We start from the raw sequence: 16,628 nt of genomic DNA on the forward strand, positions 1-16,628 counted from the left end.
ATTTTTATGAAGCACCTTCAGCATCTATGTGACACAAAACACTTTATAGAGCACTTCCCAGACCACCTAAGGAAGGAAGCAGTAAAGTGATGTGCTCAAGGTTCACTACTGAACTGGTTGGACTAGAAATTTGGTTGTCTGAGTCCACAACATCGTTAGAAATCCCAGCTGTGGTCATGGATTTAATGGCGGTCATCTCAGCTAGACTGAATATGGAAACTTGCCCTCTCCCACTGGTCATTGTGTTGTTAGCACCCAGCACAGTACCTGGCACACAGTGATTAAACCAGCACTTTTTAAAACTGAATTGAGATTGGTTATGGGGTGGACACGTGTTGTCTGTTTGGTCTATGCCCGCCGTTCCCCCTCCCAGCCTGCTCCCCACCACAGTGCTATGTTTGAAGGGGTCCGTGTCAAGCGCCATACTTACAGTGAGAATACGTGGTCCCAGTCCCACTGACACTGAACCTGTTCAAGTGCAGCCTGTGCGTGACCACATTCTTCTGGGGTTGAAACAGGATGATGTGCACCTTAGGCGCAAACAAACAGCCCAGGACCACGAAGCCACTCAGGCTAACAGAGATGCACATCGTCGTTGTCTGCACCTACAAGAAAAGGTTGCCTAGTTAAGTATCTTGGCTATAAATTCAATACAGTGGTCAACTCAAGAGAATGCTACAAAAAAGGAGCCAACTGAGAAAACCAGATCATCTACAGTTCTGTTCTTATTCTGGCCAAACCAATACAGCAATTATGTTGAATATTCTGAGCCTGGGATCCACAGGGAACCATTGCTGAGGATTTGTAAGCAAACACTCTTTGTGATGGGTGTTCCTCAAGGCTTGCCAAGACTTCCCATGGACTTTCTCGTTTGGTTTGTTTTCTTCATTATATTTGTATAATAGATACTTCTGCAGAGCCACTGAAGTCAGAATCTTAAGTAGTAAAATAACAGTACTAACTGATGGAGTGACCTGATGTCTGATGGTTTGAGTTAATCAACTTGGTTTGTTTAAGGTTTACTATATTAAGAACAAATTTGATCCTGTTTCATATTTCTGTCTCTTTCATGCTGGGAGTGCTGCCTATCTGCTCTTGGTTTCCTTACTCAATAGTGGGGGACACTGTCAATTTTCTTCTAGGTACCTACTCTTAAATCATTTCATTAACATCTCTCTGGAATTTTGATACATCAGATACTCACTAGTTCATCTTTGTTTTCCCTTTCTTTCAAAGAAGGAATGTTCCCTTTATCCCTTTGCTGCCCCTGAAAGCAAACCTCAGAACTAGGTTTTATCATCTCTCTTCATTCTCTTGCCTCCACTCTTCATCTTCTCTGATCTTCTCATTTGTCCTGGCTTCAGCTCCCATAGATTTTTCTGGAAAATCCCAAATTAGATTCTACATATTTAATCACTCTTAGTATGAAAAATGGCAATTAATTATTTCTTCTATCAGTTCCTATGGTAAATCCTAGAGTCATTTTAGAGTTCTTTTTCCTTCTTCTTCAGGCGATGCTATTACCAGATAGCAATAATTTCTCATGCCCCAAAGTGTCTGACCTTCTTCTATAATCAAGGAAAACTGAAGACTGAACAATTAACTAGAAGAGCCACATCATTTTAGATTTCTTTCTGTTTCTGATTTTTTGAAAATCAGGTTACATGTATTTCATAACTCTTCAGAATCTGGTTTTACTTTAATTGCTGAAAGTAAATCTCTCCTTACTGTCTTAAAGCTCCTGCTCCCCTAACCACTCCAGCGCTCTCCAAACTTGGTCCCCAATTTCAGGCTCCTTTAACTTCTCAGAAAAGTCTACTGTCTAATTCCACGATGGAAAGCCTTGATCAATCATAACTATGTTATTCATGGCAAGTCCATTACTAGCACAATTTTTTTACACAGATATATAAAACATGTTATTAGAACTGTTCTTCCTGCCTCGGGTCTGACTGTGGGCCAGTATGAGAGGGGCCAGTTTTCCCCTGAGGGTGAGACAGGTTCAAATATGCACGTTTTCCAAACCTTTTCTAAAAACACTTCTATAAATGTGAAGCTCATCACATGTTTTAAGACATTACAAGGAGAGGAGGAGGAAGGCTTTTGTGAGAAGAGCTTGCACAAAGTTCTACTGGGAATTCCATATCCTCTCTACTAGAGGGGGATTGTACCCATCTCCTCACTGAAAGTCTACAGAGAAGGGCATCGGTGTGGCCGTTCACAGAAGGTTTGACATTTTTTCTGTGGAGGGAAGATCTTCTGCCTGGGAGCCTGATTCCTAGGTGAGAAATGGCCAGTTACTTTTGTACCACAGCAAGGAGACTGGCGAGTGTGTTGAAATAGCCCTTTAAGAATTTATCAAAGCAGAGGCTATGTGAGTGGGATGCTGGACAAGATGAGCCGTGGGCTAGAGAACCATCGGGGGGAATCTAGGACCCGTGTGGAGGGGCCTGGAGTCTTTCCTAGGATGGGAAGGAGGCTGGAGGGAGAACAGCTGGATGTTCTGGGCCTAAGTGTGACAAGTTAGAGTAGAAAATTGCCAGCCAACTCACTCAAGGACCTGCAGGGAAAAAAAACAGCAGGAAATTTCTGATAATCACATGAAAACATCCTTTAATCATCTTCCAGATTATCCCAAAGATGTGTCTTTAGCCACTGGGGACTCAAAGATCATAAAGCCATCCTGTTACATTAAGAACTGTCCTACTTCTTCCTTGTTACTCTTTAACCAGAGCTGAGGGGTAACAGCAACTGGTGGACTGGGAACTATGAGCTGGGAGAAAGGGGAAACTGACTGCTACAGCTCTAAGGCAGGCTGGACTGCAGGAGAAAATAAGGTTGAATGTTAAGTCATGATATGGTTTTGATAATTACATGGATAAGGCATTTGAATTCCTAGTAGACTATTTCCCACTGAAAATTATTGTAGGACCTCATGTTACCTACGGGCGCACAGACTCATGGGCCTCTGGAGCATTGTCACCTGTTCTGTCCCAACACTAACATGGTGCCTTACATGGCGAACACCCTGTGTTTTGGTTCTACCCACTGGGATTTCCATCCAGTGCTGGGGTGTGATTACTCTTACTCACTACTAAGGGAGCAATGAGAGGCAAAACTAAAGGTGCATTTTGGTCACAGTTTATGCTGCAAAATTAAAAGGTACCTTTTAATTTTTTTTCAAAACCCAAGTATTAGCTTCATAGTTTCAGTTGCCCAATTCCTTCTATAAATCACACTATTAAAAAGTCTGCATTTACATATAATTATTTGTCCCGCATCTTTGAACATTCCCAGTTCATGCTGCTCTGTTTTCATTTTCCTCAAGCTCCTAGCAACACCTGACATGGTTAACCACTTCCTGGATACATCCTTCCTTCACTGACAGTTCCTCATCTGAGTTTCCTTTGCTAACTTTTTTCTCTTCTACCTGAGCTCTAAGTGCTGGAGTGTTTCAGAACTCAGTTTTGGACACTCTTTCCTTCACCATCTCATTGAGTTCCAGGGTATAAGTACTTCCTTTGTGGATGATATTCACATATGTAGTACTAGTTCCAACTTATCTTCTGGGCTTCCAGACCTATACACTCAACTGCCATCTTGGCATATCGTGGATATGTAGTAGGCAAATCAGAATGAATCTGTAAGCAGAACTTGATCCTCTCCTCCAAGTGTCTCCATTTAAGTGACACCAAATGCCACCCAACTGTGCAGCCCCAAACCTGAGAGTCATCCTTAATTTTTCCATTTCCCTTAAACCCACATTTCCAGTCCAATAGCAAGTTCTGTTTGTTCTTTTGGAAGATAATCCTCTACATTCTCTTGGGCTTCTATATCTTTCAAGCAGTGGCTCTGATTGCCATTGTTCTGGACTTTCTTTTCAAGGGATTTTTATTGCAAAGAGCCTTAAGAGATGGAGATAGTGCCTGTGAAACAAGGGACCAGCATATCATCCATTAGAGAAGACTCAGGTTCCCTAATCTCACAGTTCCTCCAGGTAATGCTACCACTGACTATGCGGTAGTTACAGTCTCCTTTGCCTAGCCTTCAGGAAGTAGGCTCAGGGAACCAGAGCCAGGGCTAAACTCCCAGCTACTGCTGTTACTTTGAGTTATAAAGTCCTTTGTGTCAGTGTCCACAAAACTGTGGCAGGCTAGCATGGTAAGTTAGAATAAGTTGAGTAAAATCCAGACTTTATGGTCTTTGACAGCTCTGACATTGAGATTGGAAAGGTTTTCTCAAAGAGGAAATGTGGGCTGATTAACAGGCCTCGAGAGAAGTCCAGAGAATCTGTAGCAAACAGGTTGACCCAACTATGTGGTCATCCAGGCAATAAAGAGTGCTCTACTTTATTGCCATCGATGAAGAAGATTTGAGGGATGGGGTCGCAGGCTGAGTAACAGGAAGTGGGTTTAGATAGAGCTGCTGCACCAGTACTGAAATTGTTGCTGACTCTCCTCTGGGCATGGGGTGGATTTCCTCCCTATCCTGATTCGGGTCCTTGATGGGCAGAAAGTTCCACTCTTTTTCACATAAAAGATGCAGGGACATGTGACTACGCTGACCATGAAAAGAGAAACCTCACAGAGACCAGGTGGATCATTTGGACTTTGCCTGCCTCCCCTGGAAGATGAGAGAGGCAGGTGACTAGAGCTTGTGAAGGCGGCATGGCAACAGCTGGGCCCCTTATGGTTCATCCCCTGCTGTAGTCTCTCTTGCCAAACTTAGATCCATTCCAAGATGACAAAGGTCTCAGCTTTTTTACAGTGGAAACCTTGGCTGCAGAAAAGGAGCTTTGGTCCTCCCTATGAGATTTCCCTGAAACAGAATAATGCTTTGGAAGACCATAGATGAGGCACTGACTAGTATTTGGGCTTTTACTGACCTGCAGTGGGTTTAAAATGCTGACAAAAGTGCTACACCAAAGAATGAGAAGCTGATGTGAGGAAATCTAGAGAGATTCTTACAGTCAGCTGCAGTGCTGGAACACTTGCCGAGCTCTACGCTAAAACCAGGCAAGACATTAAGCGATATCATCGTGTTGAGATAGCAAATGCCCTGAGCTGAGATGGACGCCTTTAGAAATGTTGCTGTCTATGTGAGTCACTGCCAAGTAATCTGAAATACACAAGCGGTACTCCCTAGGCAGATAGTTACCTGGCTCTGGCCTCTTGAGTTAAGGGGTCGCCAAAGTTGCATAGTGACAGTAATGATCTTGCCCTTCAGTTCACGGTTTTGGGTGCTCATAAACATTCGATCTTCATTCAGTTGAGCCATCATAGCTCTGCATGCCTGCAACACACAGCAAATGTGCTTCCCTTCCTGGCACGCAGATTTGCCTGCTGCCTGGTTCCTCCCTTGCTCTCCACCCTGACTGCAGCTGCCTTAAGAAGACAGGAAGGATAGGATGAAAGTCTCCCCATCCCCAAGGGTAGCTGCCAACTGAATGCATCAGACCCAGTGTGCTGGGAAACTCTGGGGAGGTAAGAACTCAAATATCTATGCTCTGTTGGTTACAAACAACCAAGTTACCATCCTACCCAGACCTGTTAGGGAGAAGCTAGGGCTGGGATCAGAATGAGACAAGTGAGACACTTGCTTGAGAGGGAGACTTAAGGAGGCATCCCAGACTCAGAAATCAATAATATTTTATTGCAATGTTTCTTAAAAATTCTTGCTAAAAACCTGTGTTGCCATCCCGATCCCCCCTCCCGCCTCCCTCCCCATCCCATCCCTCTGGGTCTTCCCAGTGCACCAGCCCTGAGCACTTGTCTCATGCATCCAACCTGGGCTGGTGATCTGTTTCACCCTTGATAGTATACTTGTTTCAATGCTGTTCTCTCAGATCATGTCAGTGTATGGCAAAAACCACTAGAATATTGTAAAGTAATTTGCCTCCAACTAATAAAAATAAATGAAAAAAAAAATCTTGCTAGAAACCTATGATGAACACAATACCCACTTTTTAAAAAAAGGATAAGATCAGTAACAGTGCTGGGCTGTGCCAGATTCAAAGAGAAGGTAAAAAGAAAAGTCAGTAACACTGATCTTGTCATGATGACTGTGTATACAAGTGTCACCAGCGCACTCTGCATTGCCTAGTGGCAATTGGGAAGCCTACACAAATGCTGATGTTCTGGATACAGTGGTGGCTGTGAGTGATAAAGTCCTTTGTCTCTGAATCAGGAATCTCATGTCTTCTGTCAGCATCCCTGAAACTGTTGTGGACTCACCTGTTAGACTGTGGGGTGGTTTAAAAACCCTTCACAGTTCCTGACAGGTTCTGTTTCTATCACTGACATGCTACCCTTGGCTCCAGTCATCATCAGCTCCAACCAGAACACCTACTGTAACACCTAACCACTCCCCCACGTCCTGCTGTTACCTTTCTGTCATATATGTCTTCAGCAGATTGAATTTTTTTTTCTAAAATGTGAGATCACTAAACTGTTCTGCTTAAAAGTGAATTTCAGTGGTTTCTTTTTCCATATAGAACAAAATCTAAACTTTTTGCTATGTGTTATGAAGTCCTATGTGGTCTAGCCCCCCCCCACGCCCTGCCTACCTCTCATACAAAACCACACTTCCATCTACTCATTAAACTGTAGCCAGATACACCTCTCTTTGCTATGACATTTTTGCCTAGAGGCATTTGTGCTCACTGCTGCTTCTGTCTAGTGTGTGAATTCCCCTGTCTGGCTTTTCCATCTTTCAGTAGAGTATTATGAAATGGGTACTAGGAGGGGTGGCAAAGATTTTTTTGAAAGAACGAGATGTGACACATTTCTTTAAGTCTTCAAATATTCAATGTGGGAACAGTGAAATTTCTTTGCAAGTACTTAAACCTTGTAAAAAAAATTCTAAAGTCACCCCCAAGTCTCTGCCTAGATTAAGTGCTGTGCCTGTCCCAACCCCAGAAAAGAATCTAGCACCTTGAAACCTGAAGTACAGTCCTTTCTCCAGCAGCATCTCCATCACCTGGAGCTTACTAGAAATCCAGACTCTTGGGCCTCATCCCTTCTCACTGAATCAAAATGTTTAGCAAGATTCCCAGGTGTATACACCTTAAAGCTTGGGAAGTAGCATATCCCTTCTCCCTTCCATCACAGCACTCATCCCTGCATGAGTTATCCCGAATTTTCATTTGTTCATTACTCACTCTCCATTTCTATCTCCTCTTGTTCCCTGCTAGACTATAAATTATAAAAGAGGAGGGGCTGGTCTATGTTAATTGCTGCATCTCTAAGGCCCATGATAAAGGCTCAAATACTTTTGGAAAACATGACTGAACAAAATACTTAGTAATTACCATTTTAATTTTTTATGGAAAACTTTCCACCCAAACATGGCCTAATTTTTTAGTTACACCATGTACACTATGTATTGAATCCCTGATGACTCAGAGTTTGCTTTTTTACCCTTTCTAGGATGGTTTTGTTGCAATTAAGAAGGAGATGGTCTGGGTATTCCTCAAAGATTCTTCAAATTTTTGGATTCTTACTCAAGTTTTTGCTTGCTTTGTCTTGATGCCTCTTACAGCATCAGTTTTGCTTGTTTTAGGCTTTACTCCTACAAATGTATTCCTCCTATTAAGAACAGATAAGTTTGTGGTATAGCATGAAAGGCATGGATTTGGATCCAAAAATCTTGTCCTACTATTTCTTAACAGTGCCACCTGGGAAGTTAATTATCCTCTGAGTCTGTTTACTCATCTTTCCAATGGATAATGAAATTTGCTTTCCAGGGTGCTAATGAGAATAAATGAGCTCAGGTATGCAAAGCATTTAGCAGAGTAAGGTCTTGGAGGTCGATCAGGTAGAGTCAGTTCCTTTCTTTCCCTCTTACCTTAATTATGTTACTTTTTTGCCCAAGCAAACAACCAACCAAAAGAAAACAAGAAAAATTAAAAAAAAATGCTGACAAGACCTCAAATTCCTTAAACATTATTTAAATGATTCCTTTACCTGGTATAATCTGACCAAATTGCCAGTTCCCATGAGTTGCTTACTAGACTCCCCTTACTTTCCATTTGAGTACAACCGATATTACATTTTTCTTGGTTCGTTTCTATTTTGCTTCAAGAATATTCCCTGTAAGGCTTATATTCTCTAACTACCTTAATTGCACTTTCCAACAAAGGTCCAGGGTGAAATCTCACCTTTTTAAGCAGGAGTATTCCTGGAAAGACCAAGTTCTTACTGATCCAACTCTGTTTTTGAAACAAGTAGGCATTTAAGAGTTTGTATCAGTAATTTAATTGTAAACTATTTTGCGTTAATCTTGAATTCATTCATTCTTGTTATTTTTTCCCAACTGGAGTGTAAGCTTTTTGAAGACTGGAATGGTACTTTATACTTATGTGTAACTCCCAGCAGGTGGCAAAGTACTGAATCATAAACCTTGTTGACCGATGTCCAAATTTCTAATGCCGGTTCTCAGATTAATGTGTACTTTTCTAATGCTGCTGATTCTATCTGAGCCACATGGTTTACCTCTGAGAAATTTAAAATCTCAATCTAAAACAAGGGGCCCGAGTTCAAATACTTCACACATGAAGGAAACCAAGTGTAAGAATTCAGGGGTGGGTGGGCATTGTGGGCATCAGGAGTGAGAGTTCTGTCTAGGGACATGAACGCTACTCAACCAGCTAATTGTTGCATGTAGGAATTAGGGTTCACATGTTTCATTTTGTTAAGAGGAACCAAGAATCTGGATAGCTACAAAACATTTCTCAGTTTTCTAACTCTGACAGATATTTCAAAGAATTTCAGAACAATGCAGGCCAAGCGAAAAGCTATCTATGAGATGAGAAGAGCATGTGATTCATTAGAGCAGCGATTTTTAATCGTGGCTGTGAGAGTCACTTGGGAAGCTTTGACAAATCCTAAAGTTCAGGCCACAGATCAGGCCAATTAAATCAGAATTTCTGGGACTCTGCCCCAGGTATCCGTATTTTTTCAAAGCTACCCAGTTGATTCAATGAGCAGTTGAAATGAAAACCACTGTGTTGGAGGCTCTGGTGTACCTTCTCATTTCTCTCGTAAACTTAGGGTTGGCTTTATTGCAAGGATAAGTGAGACCTCAGATGATCTCTGTGTGATTCGTTGCCTTAATTAGCACACACCTTAAAACACTCAACTTTACAGTCTCTGCTGCATTTCTCTAGTAACTTCCGTCATGTGGTGAAACTTTGGGTCTTCAGCTAATTTCATTTAATCATGATACTGCTATCATGTTAAAGGGGTGGGGGAGTCATTTTAGAAATAAATGCTAGTTCATTCAATGAAATTAAATTTCACTCTCAGTAGTATTTTCTGCTCTATTTTTTTTATTAGCTTTTCTGAGAAAGAATAGTTTCAAATCATATGTTGAGGCTGAAATAATTAACAGTATAATAACTATTTTGCAGTCCCAATACCCCAATATCCACTAAGGATGGCTCCCTAAGAACTGGAAAAAGAAAATCTTTACAGGTCTTTAAGAGGGTGATGTGTACTGAAAAAATAAAAGAATTGGGGGCATTAAAATACATGAACTGTAGTTCTCCATTTAATCCCCACACTCAAAAGGTACAAACTCCCTTGTGGTGCCTATAATCTGGCCTGTGATTTTAGTTCTGACCTCTGATTTAGTTTTGATGTTTTTTTCCTTTGACAGATTTAAAAAAATTTTTATAGATAGTCTTAGAAAGCCTGACTGTTATCCCAACACTGAATATATATTCTTCATTTTTCTTGTTTTTCCTTTGTGGTAGTCCAGACGTTTCAGTCATATGGTAGTGGATAATTTAATAGACTAGACATGCTAAGCTTTGCCAGTCTCTTGATCTGTTGCTGTAAATAGCTTTGTCTTACTTTTGAGTTGTGATATTCAAGAGCTTGGTAACATAGGAACTGCTGATAAACAAAAGTTTTGGAGACTATTCTAACCTACAGAGGCACTTTATTTGGTGAAATCACAGTGTAACAAGGAAACTATAATGCCTCTGGAAAACTTTATGATGACTTAAGAAATATAGAAAATAAAAACCGATTGCTTTAAGAGGGAAAAATTCCTATACTCACTCATACTTACTCATTGGAAAATACTAAAATTACAATTTTAAATGCAAGAGCAACTGATGGATCGTTTCAACAATTTGAGAAGTTTTGATGGAATGATGAACGAGTTTCTTTCAGAAAAGATGATAATTATATTGAAGCCCAAAACTTTGAACTAAATATCACTGAAGACTATATGAATAATGATTTAATTAGATTGCCCGAATATAGACAGTAAAATTTTTAACTAATTCAAGGATTATATATATATATATATATATATATATATATATATATACCATGCCTGTAGGAACTAAAGTTGTAGGAAAAATACAATAAGTAAACATTGTATTTTAACCCATTTTAGAGAAATAATCATGCTTATCTAAAGCTCAAGTGAGAGTTTTTAGGTCTTTAAACTGATACTGGCTTAATGTTGCAAGTCAGCTTTAACTTACAGATTGATCTATGGTAGCCTGGTCCTCTTGTGTCTAATTTAAAGTATTCTCATTAGATCTCTAGTGGTATAAGTCTTATTCTCTCGTCACTCACTTTCTAAATTTAATTAAAAGTTTTAAGGGTGTGTGTGTGTGTATTATACTTTTCTCCCACCAGATTATAAATTATTTGAATGACTATGCCATATACACATATCTTCCTTTCTGTGCCTAGTGCAATGTTTTCCACATAGTAAGCACTAATTAAATGCTTTTAAAACACAGTGAATTAATTTTCATATGCAGCATGGCAGTTCATCATAGCATGTGTCATTTAGCTACCTGATTGCTGAGATAAAGGGAGTCTACTGTAAATTCTACATAACAAAACAGCAGAAGGATATAAGAAGAAGGAAAAGAAGAAACCATTCCAAGACTTACTCTGTAGTCACTTGATGTCACATAAAATATAGGGAGGAAGGCCAACCAGATGATGCACGTGGTGTACATGGTAAAGCCAATGAACTTGGCCTCGTTGAAATTTTCTGGGCACTTGCGCGTTTTGAAGGCATACACAGTGCATAAGATGACCAGGATTACGTCATAGGTAAGTGAGATCAACATGCTGGAATCTTTGACGTTGCATTTTAGGATGACTGTTTCCCGCTTCTCTGGAAGGGTGTGCCGCCTGGTGCCTGGAGCCTCCAGGATGAGCCACACAGACACGACCGCGATCTGCACCAGTATCAGACCCAGGCAGATGAAAACCTGAGAACTCGGGCTGATGAATTTTGGCCTCTGAGCGCCATTCTTTACCCCATCGAAGATGCGGGCAATGCAGTTTGTCTTGGTCAGCAGCGCTGAGTAACAGACAGCGAAGGAGGTCCCCAGCCCCAGTCGGCGCAATGCGCAGATGACGGGGGACGGCTTGGAAATGAAGAAGAACGTCATGCAATAGGACAGGCCAACCCCAAACAACAGGATGTAGCAGAGCTCCCGGCCTGATGCTTTGACCAAGGGTGTGTTGTTGTGCTTGATAAAAACAGTCACAACCATGCATGTGCACATAAAACCCAGGCAGGCAATGGTGACCGGACCAATGGCCCAGGCATCTTCCCACTTGATGTAGTCCTCAGGAAGGTCAAAGCAGCCAGATAGGTCTGCAGTGGGCCACTGCCCAAGGCCGCAATCCATACAGGTGAACTCATCAGCCAGGTATTCGTAGGGCTCGCAGGGGATGCAGATCCAGCAGCAGACATCTCCTGGTTGCATATTCTTCATTTCATTGGGTGCACAAGGGTCACTGCACTGGGAAGTGGGCATTGAATTCCGGGACCAGTGGATAGAGTCAACATCTAGTGATAAGGTTTCTGACCAATGACCAACCTTCAGGTAGGAGTACTTGCCACCCACATACTGGAAGTTGAACACGTTGTATCGTCCCATGCCATCTCCAAAAGTGTCAAACTTGACAATGCTATCTACACCTTTATTTGCGATGAATGGAGCTGCGATGTGTAAAGTGAAAGAAAAAAAAAAAAGAACACTGTTTAGGTGTCTTAAGTATGATCAGTCAATTACTTTATATCATACACTTAGCAAAACTGAAATAACAGGGAACAGGATTCCAAGGCTGAGATAATTTATCAATTACCATTGAATTTACATATTAAAAGCTACTGGAATACTCAAGCATTCATAAATTCATTCACCTAACATTCCTGAGTGCCTCCTATGTGCCAAATGCCTGTGACAATCCGCGAGTACAATATAGTGTCTGCCTTCAAAGGAGCTGATTATGTAACTGGGGAACTGGGGAACTGGCGAACGGCAAACATGCAGTCATAGTCTATGTGGTATATAAATATTCATTTCTTGAAAAACTCCAAATAGGAATTGGACAAAACTGTGAATCGCATCTGTATTATTTATTGAATGTCTAGAAATTAAATATTTTCATGGAAGTATATAATTAAAAGGAAGGTTTTTTTTTCTCCTTCAAAGTCAAGAAAAAATATTTTCACCATAAGTGGACGGTATGTTTCTTTTAAACAGTTTAGATGATTCAGATGGAAAAACAACACTCATCCATAATCCTTCAACTGTAGTATCTTCATATTTTGGAGGATAGTCATTGTGACTATGTATTTGCAAGCATCTATATACAGCATGCATGCTAAGTCACTTCAGTCATGTCTGACTCTTTTGTGACCTTATGGACTATAGCCCACCAGGCTCCTCTGTCCATGGGATTCTCCAGGCAAGAATACTGGAGTGGATTGCCATGCCCTCCTCCAAGGGATCTTCCTGACCCAAGGATCGAACCCACGTCTCCTGTGGCTCCTGCATTGCAAGCAGATTCTTTACCAGTGAGTCACTGGGGAAGCCCCATGTATAACAAACTCCTATCTATCTATCTACACACAACCTGAATATTCTGAAGGCACCTACAGTATGCAGAAGCTATGCAGTTGCTTTAAAGTTTGTTCCTAACTGTACAGGATTGGTACCCTCAGCACTGTCTCTTATAACTGGTACCTAAGAGCAGCAGCTGTCTGGGCATGTCTGGTTCCTCTCTTCCAGCTGCTGCTCATCATGACTCTTGCCAACATCTGCTGCCATTTTTATGCCACCTTCTCTGGTTGACTCTGTGCCTACTATTTCACGCTGCTGACTTTTACTCTTTCCTTAAACGTGAGAATGTGGCTGATGTCTCTGTGATGTGTAGACAAATTTTATTAGTTAGGGAAGGCTTGCCTGTGTGGATAAATAGACCCAGGTTATTTAAGGGTTCAAACACAATGGAAGTTTATGTCTCCCTCGTGCAGCAGGCTAAGGTCTTGGTCCATGGGTATCTCTCCTCCACACGGTGATTCAGGAACTCGGGTCCCTTCCATCTTGAAGCTGTACCAATTCCTAGGGCCTCCTTCTCATCAGCATCCACCCAGTTGAAGGAGATAAAGAGTATGAAGTAGTTGAACTGCTTCCTATAAGTATAAACCTGGAAGTGGCACATGTTTCTGTTCACATTTATTGACTAGAAATTAGTTACAGTGTCACACCCAACTTCAAGAATGGCTGGGAAATGTCGCTTCTACAGCTCTTTTGTGCATAAAGGACCTCTGGGAGGATGCTCAAGGACAGTGGTTACCAATGGCAAGAGATGGGAAGTGGGCAGATGCATGGCAAAGATGGGTGAGAAATTTTTACTGAATTCTTTTATATTTATATTTTTGCATTTTGAAGCATATGATTATAATGCCTATTCAAAATACAATAATAAACAAGGAAAATATACATTAACAATCAAGGAACATCAGATATTTGAGTGAACTTCCAACCTGAAAGAGAAAGACAACCAGAAAAGGAAACTTGGCATCGATAGAGACAACGCAGGGAGCAAAAGATGAAAACTTTATAACAATAATGAGTTCAGAGAGATAGGAAAAGATGCTGCGTCTAGGAGATAGCTACAGTCTATTCTTAAAAAGGAACATTCACAGAGGAATCGGGTGGAGAGGGAGGTGGGATGGGGGACCGGAATGGGGAATACGTGTAACTCTATGGCTGATTCATATCAATGTATGACAAAACCCACTGAAAAATAATAAAGAAAAAAAAAGAAAAAGGAACATTCAGAGAGCAAGAATGAACTTCTGGAATTGAGAGCAGAAAATAGAAATTCAGTATAAGGATTGAAAGTTAGATTTGAGAGAATTCCCAAAGTTTGACCAAAATGCTCAGAAGGAAAGTGGAAAATAAAACAAAGATTTGAGAAGATTGTATGGAATTTCAGCATCCAATCAAGAGATGTTTTAGAAAGAGAGAAAGAGAAAATAGAAGGAGGACAGTATCAAGAGAGTCAAAATAAATTATTGGACAAACTGACCTGGGAAAGGGTGACAAGAGACTATTGCCCTTTCTTATGAGCTTTGTCAAAGTCATGTAAAAATTATGTACATGCATTATTTTGATAAAAATAAATTATAAAGTTAAAAAGTATAATGAATATTTGGGCCAGGTCAGGCAGAACAGCTTGCAGAGTAAATAAATAAGGAAAATGATACTGCTGCAAATATTATCACAAGTGCTTGGTTAAGTGAGTGGTAAACAGATAGTCGTTGGGTGGAATTTTTTAATATAAATTTTCCTCTTATTAAATCTGTCTCATTAAATATGTAACAAACCCATTGTCAGCAGAAGTGTTCTGATCCGTAGTTTGGAATAAAGAGCTACTGTGTCTGTGTGTGTATTAGTCCCTCAGTCATGTCCGACCCTTTGAGATCTGAGAGAATCCTGCCCGGAGAATCCCATGGACTGTAGCCCTCCAGGCTCCTCTGTCCACGGGATTCTCCAGGCAAGAATACTTTTGTGGGTTACCATTTCCTCCTCTAGGGGATCTTCCCAACCCTGAGATTGAACTCGGGTCTCTCGAGCCTCCTGCATTGGCAGGTGGATTCTTTACCACTCTACCCCTTGGGAAGCCCTTGCTATGTCTATCCTAGAAGGAAAAAGAGTGGAAGGGGAACCTAGAAGAAAAAGATAAACCATATCTGCCAAATATTCCACAGGGAGAATCTTCCTGTACCTGAATGCCGATCCAAACACGACTGACCTGGGTAGTGAGGGGGCAGGTAGGAAAACCCAGCTCTTTCTCAGGTGTTGCTGGGGTGACTTTAAGTGACAGAGCAGCGTGAAAGTATCGATCCTGTCACCTTCCTGATGCAATCACAGTTGCTTCTAAGTCAAATGACTCACCTGGGAAATAGTTCCAGTCCAGTGACCCGGAAGTAGGGTTCTCTGGCGATAAGCTGTACTGTTCTTTAGAATGAGTTTCCTATTTCTCGAGTTGAATCTCCCCAAGGGAACCAAGCATCATTCAAAATGGAAAGATAAATCACCTCTGTTGTTGTGGTAACAGCATGAAAAAAACTAAAGGGGTTGGGGAAGAATTGGAAAGATAGAGGAATTTTTGTTTTTTTTTTCCCACAAAGACTAAGAACTTTTCTCCAAATTCTACTTCACTGCATTAGTGCGTCAAAATCAGGTCTTCATGTTGCAGAGGAAACCTGATCTGGCCTCAACTCAGGAGACTAACTTCTCAGTTTAGCTCCTTATCCAGTTAGTTCTGATCCCAGTTTCAAATGGGTTTATTTGGGAAGTTTCATACCAAGGTGACCAGCCCTTCTAGGGTCCGTTTCACAGAGATGAGGCAGGTCGATACCTTACAAATGCCACAGGTCAGTGGCAGGAGGAAATTAAATCAGTTCTTTATTTTTTCCTCTCAGACAGAAGTCCAATAAGGTAAGACAGTAATGTGGCTCTTAACAGGCTGTTAATAATGGGAATATAACTGCCACTGCCTGGGTTCACATCCATAAATGCTAATAAAGATCGCAAGAGCTACCAGCGGCAACATGGCTTCAATTTTATAACCAAGCCATCACTGAAGTTTCCGTGAACTTTTTTGATGGATTGGAATAAAGACCTAGGTGGGAAGACAGGAAATGACTTTTCCCTTGAAAGACCTCATTAGGGGTCAAGAGGTGAAGAAATCAAAATCCTCTGGCTGGAGCCAACAGAATCCTTTACAAACATCATGCGGCAGGAAGACAGGAAAGAATAGAAATGAACTCTTGGCTATGTGTAATTAATTTACCTACTGATTAGGAACACAATTGCTGATGCATTTCCACGGTTATTTATCACCTGAGAGTGGTTGCTGAGGCACAGCACTATCTAGATGTCTGAAGTGCTGTCTCATACGGGGAAAAATACTGGCTAAGTACCTCAGGTGCAAGGGAAAGTGAGTGTTCTAGAAAAGCTATTGAAAGAACATTGGATTTTTTTTTAGTGTTAAGACTTGGTGTAAAGACATCTCCAGTTCTCCTGAGAAGTTAGCTCAGCTAACACTTCTGATGTCTCATTACACATTTTCCTGTTTCCCTATCCAGAATCACATATTACAGCTGGAATTTTCAGCCCTGGAGGAGGCTCAGAAAGGAACAATGTTTTCCTAGACTAAGAATGAAGAGTGTGGAGGCAAGGCACAGAGAAAATAGCAGTGAGTGGAAATTAGTGAGATTTCGATCTCCTTCAGCCCAAATTCAGGGGGCAGGCTCAGGGTCTGCTTTCGCTTGTTTTATTTTTG

General features: G+C 41.1%; 1 protein-coding gene across 1 annotated transcript in view; it reads right to left on the reverse strand.

Annotated features, from left to right (window-relative positions):
- GRM3 (glutamate metabotropic receptor 3) overlaps positions 1–16,628 on the reverse strand; it is a 93,528-nt gene that overhangs the window by 11,595 nt on the left and 65,305 nt on the right. Inside the window, exons 3-4 of the mRNA XM_065939642.1 lie at positions 10,919–11,985; positions 431–605 (exon numbers count right to left, since the gene is read on the reverse strand). Of these exons, the coding sequence (XP_065795714.1) occupies positions 431–605; positions 10,919–11,985 (1,242 nt within the window). The remainder of the gene's footprint in view (positions 1–430; positions 606–10,918; positions 11,986–16,628) is intronic.

This window comes from Muntiacus reevesi, chromosome 6 (assembly GCF_963930625.1).
Source record: "Muntiacus reevesi chromosome 6, mMunRee1.1, whole genome shotgun sequence".
Taxonomy (NCBI): Eukaryota; Metazoa; Chordata; class Mammalia; order Artiodactyla; family Cervidae; genus Muntiacus; species Muntiacus reevesi.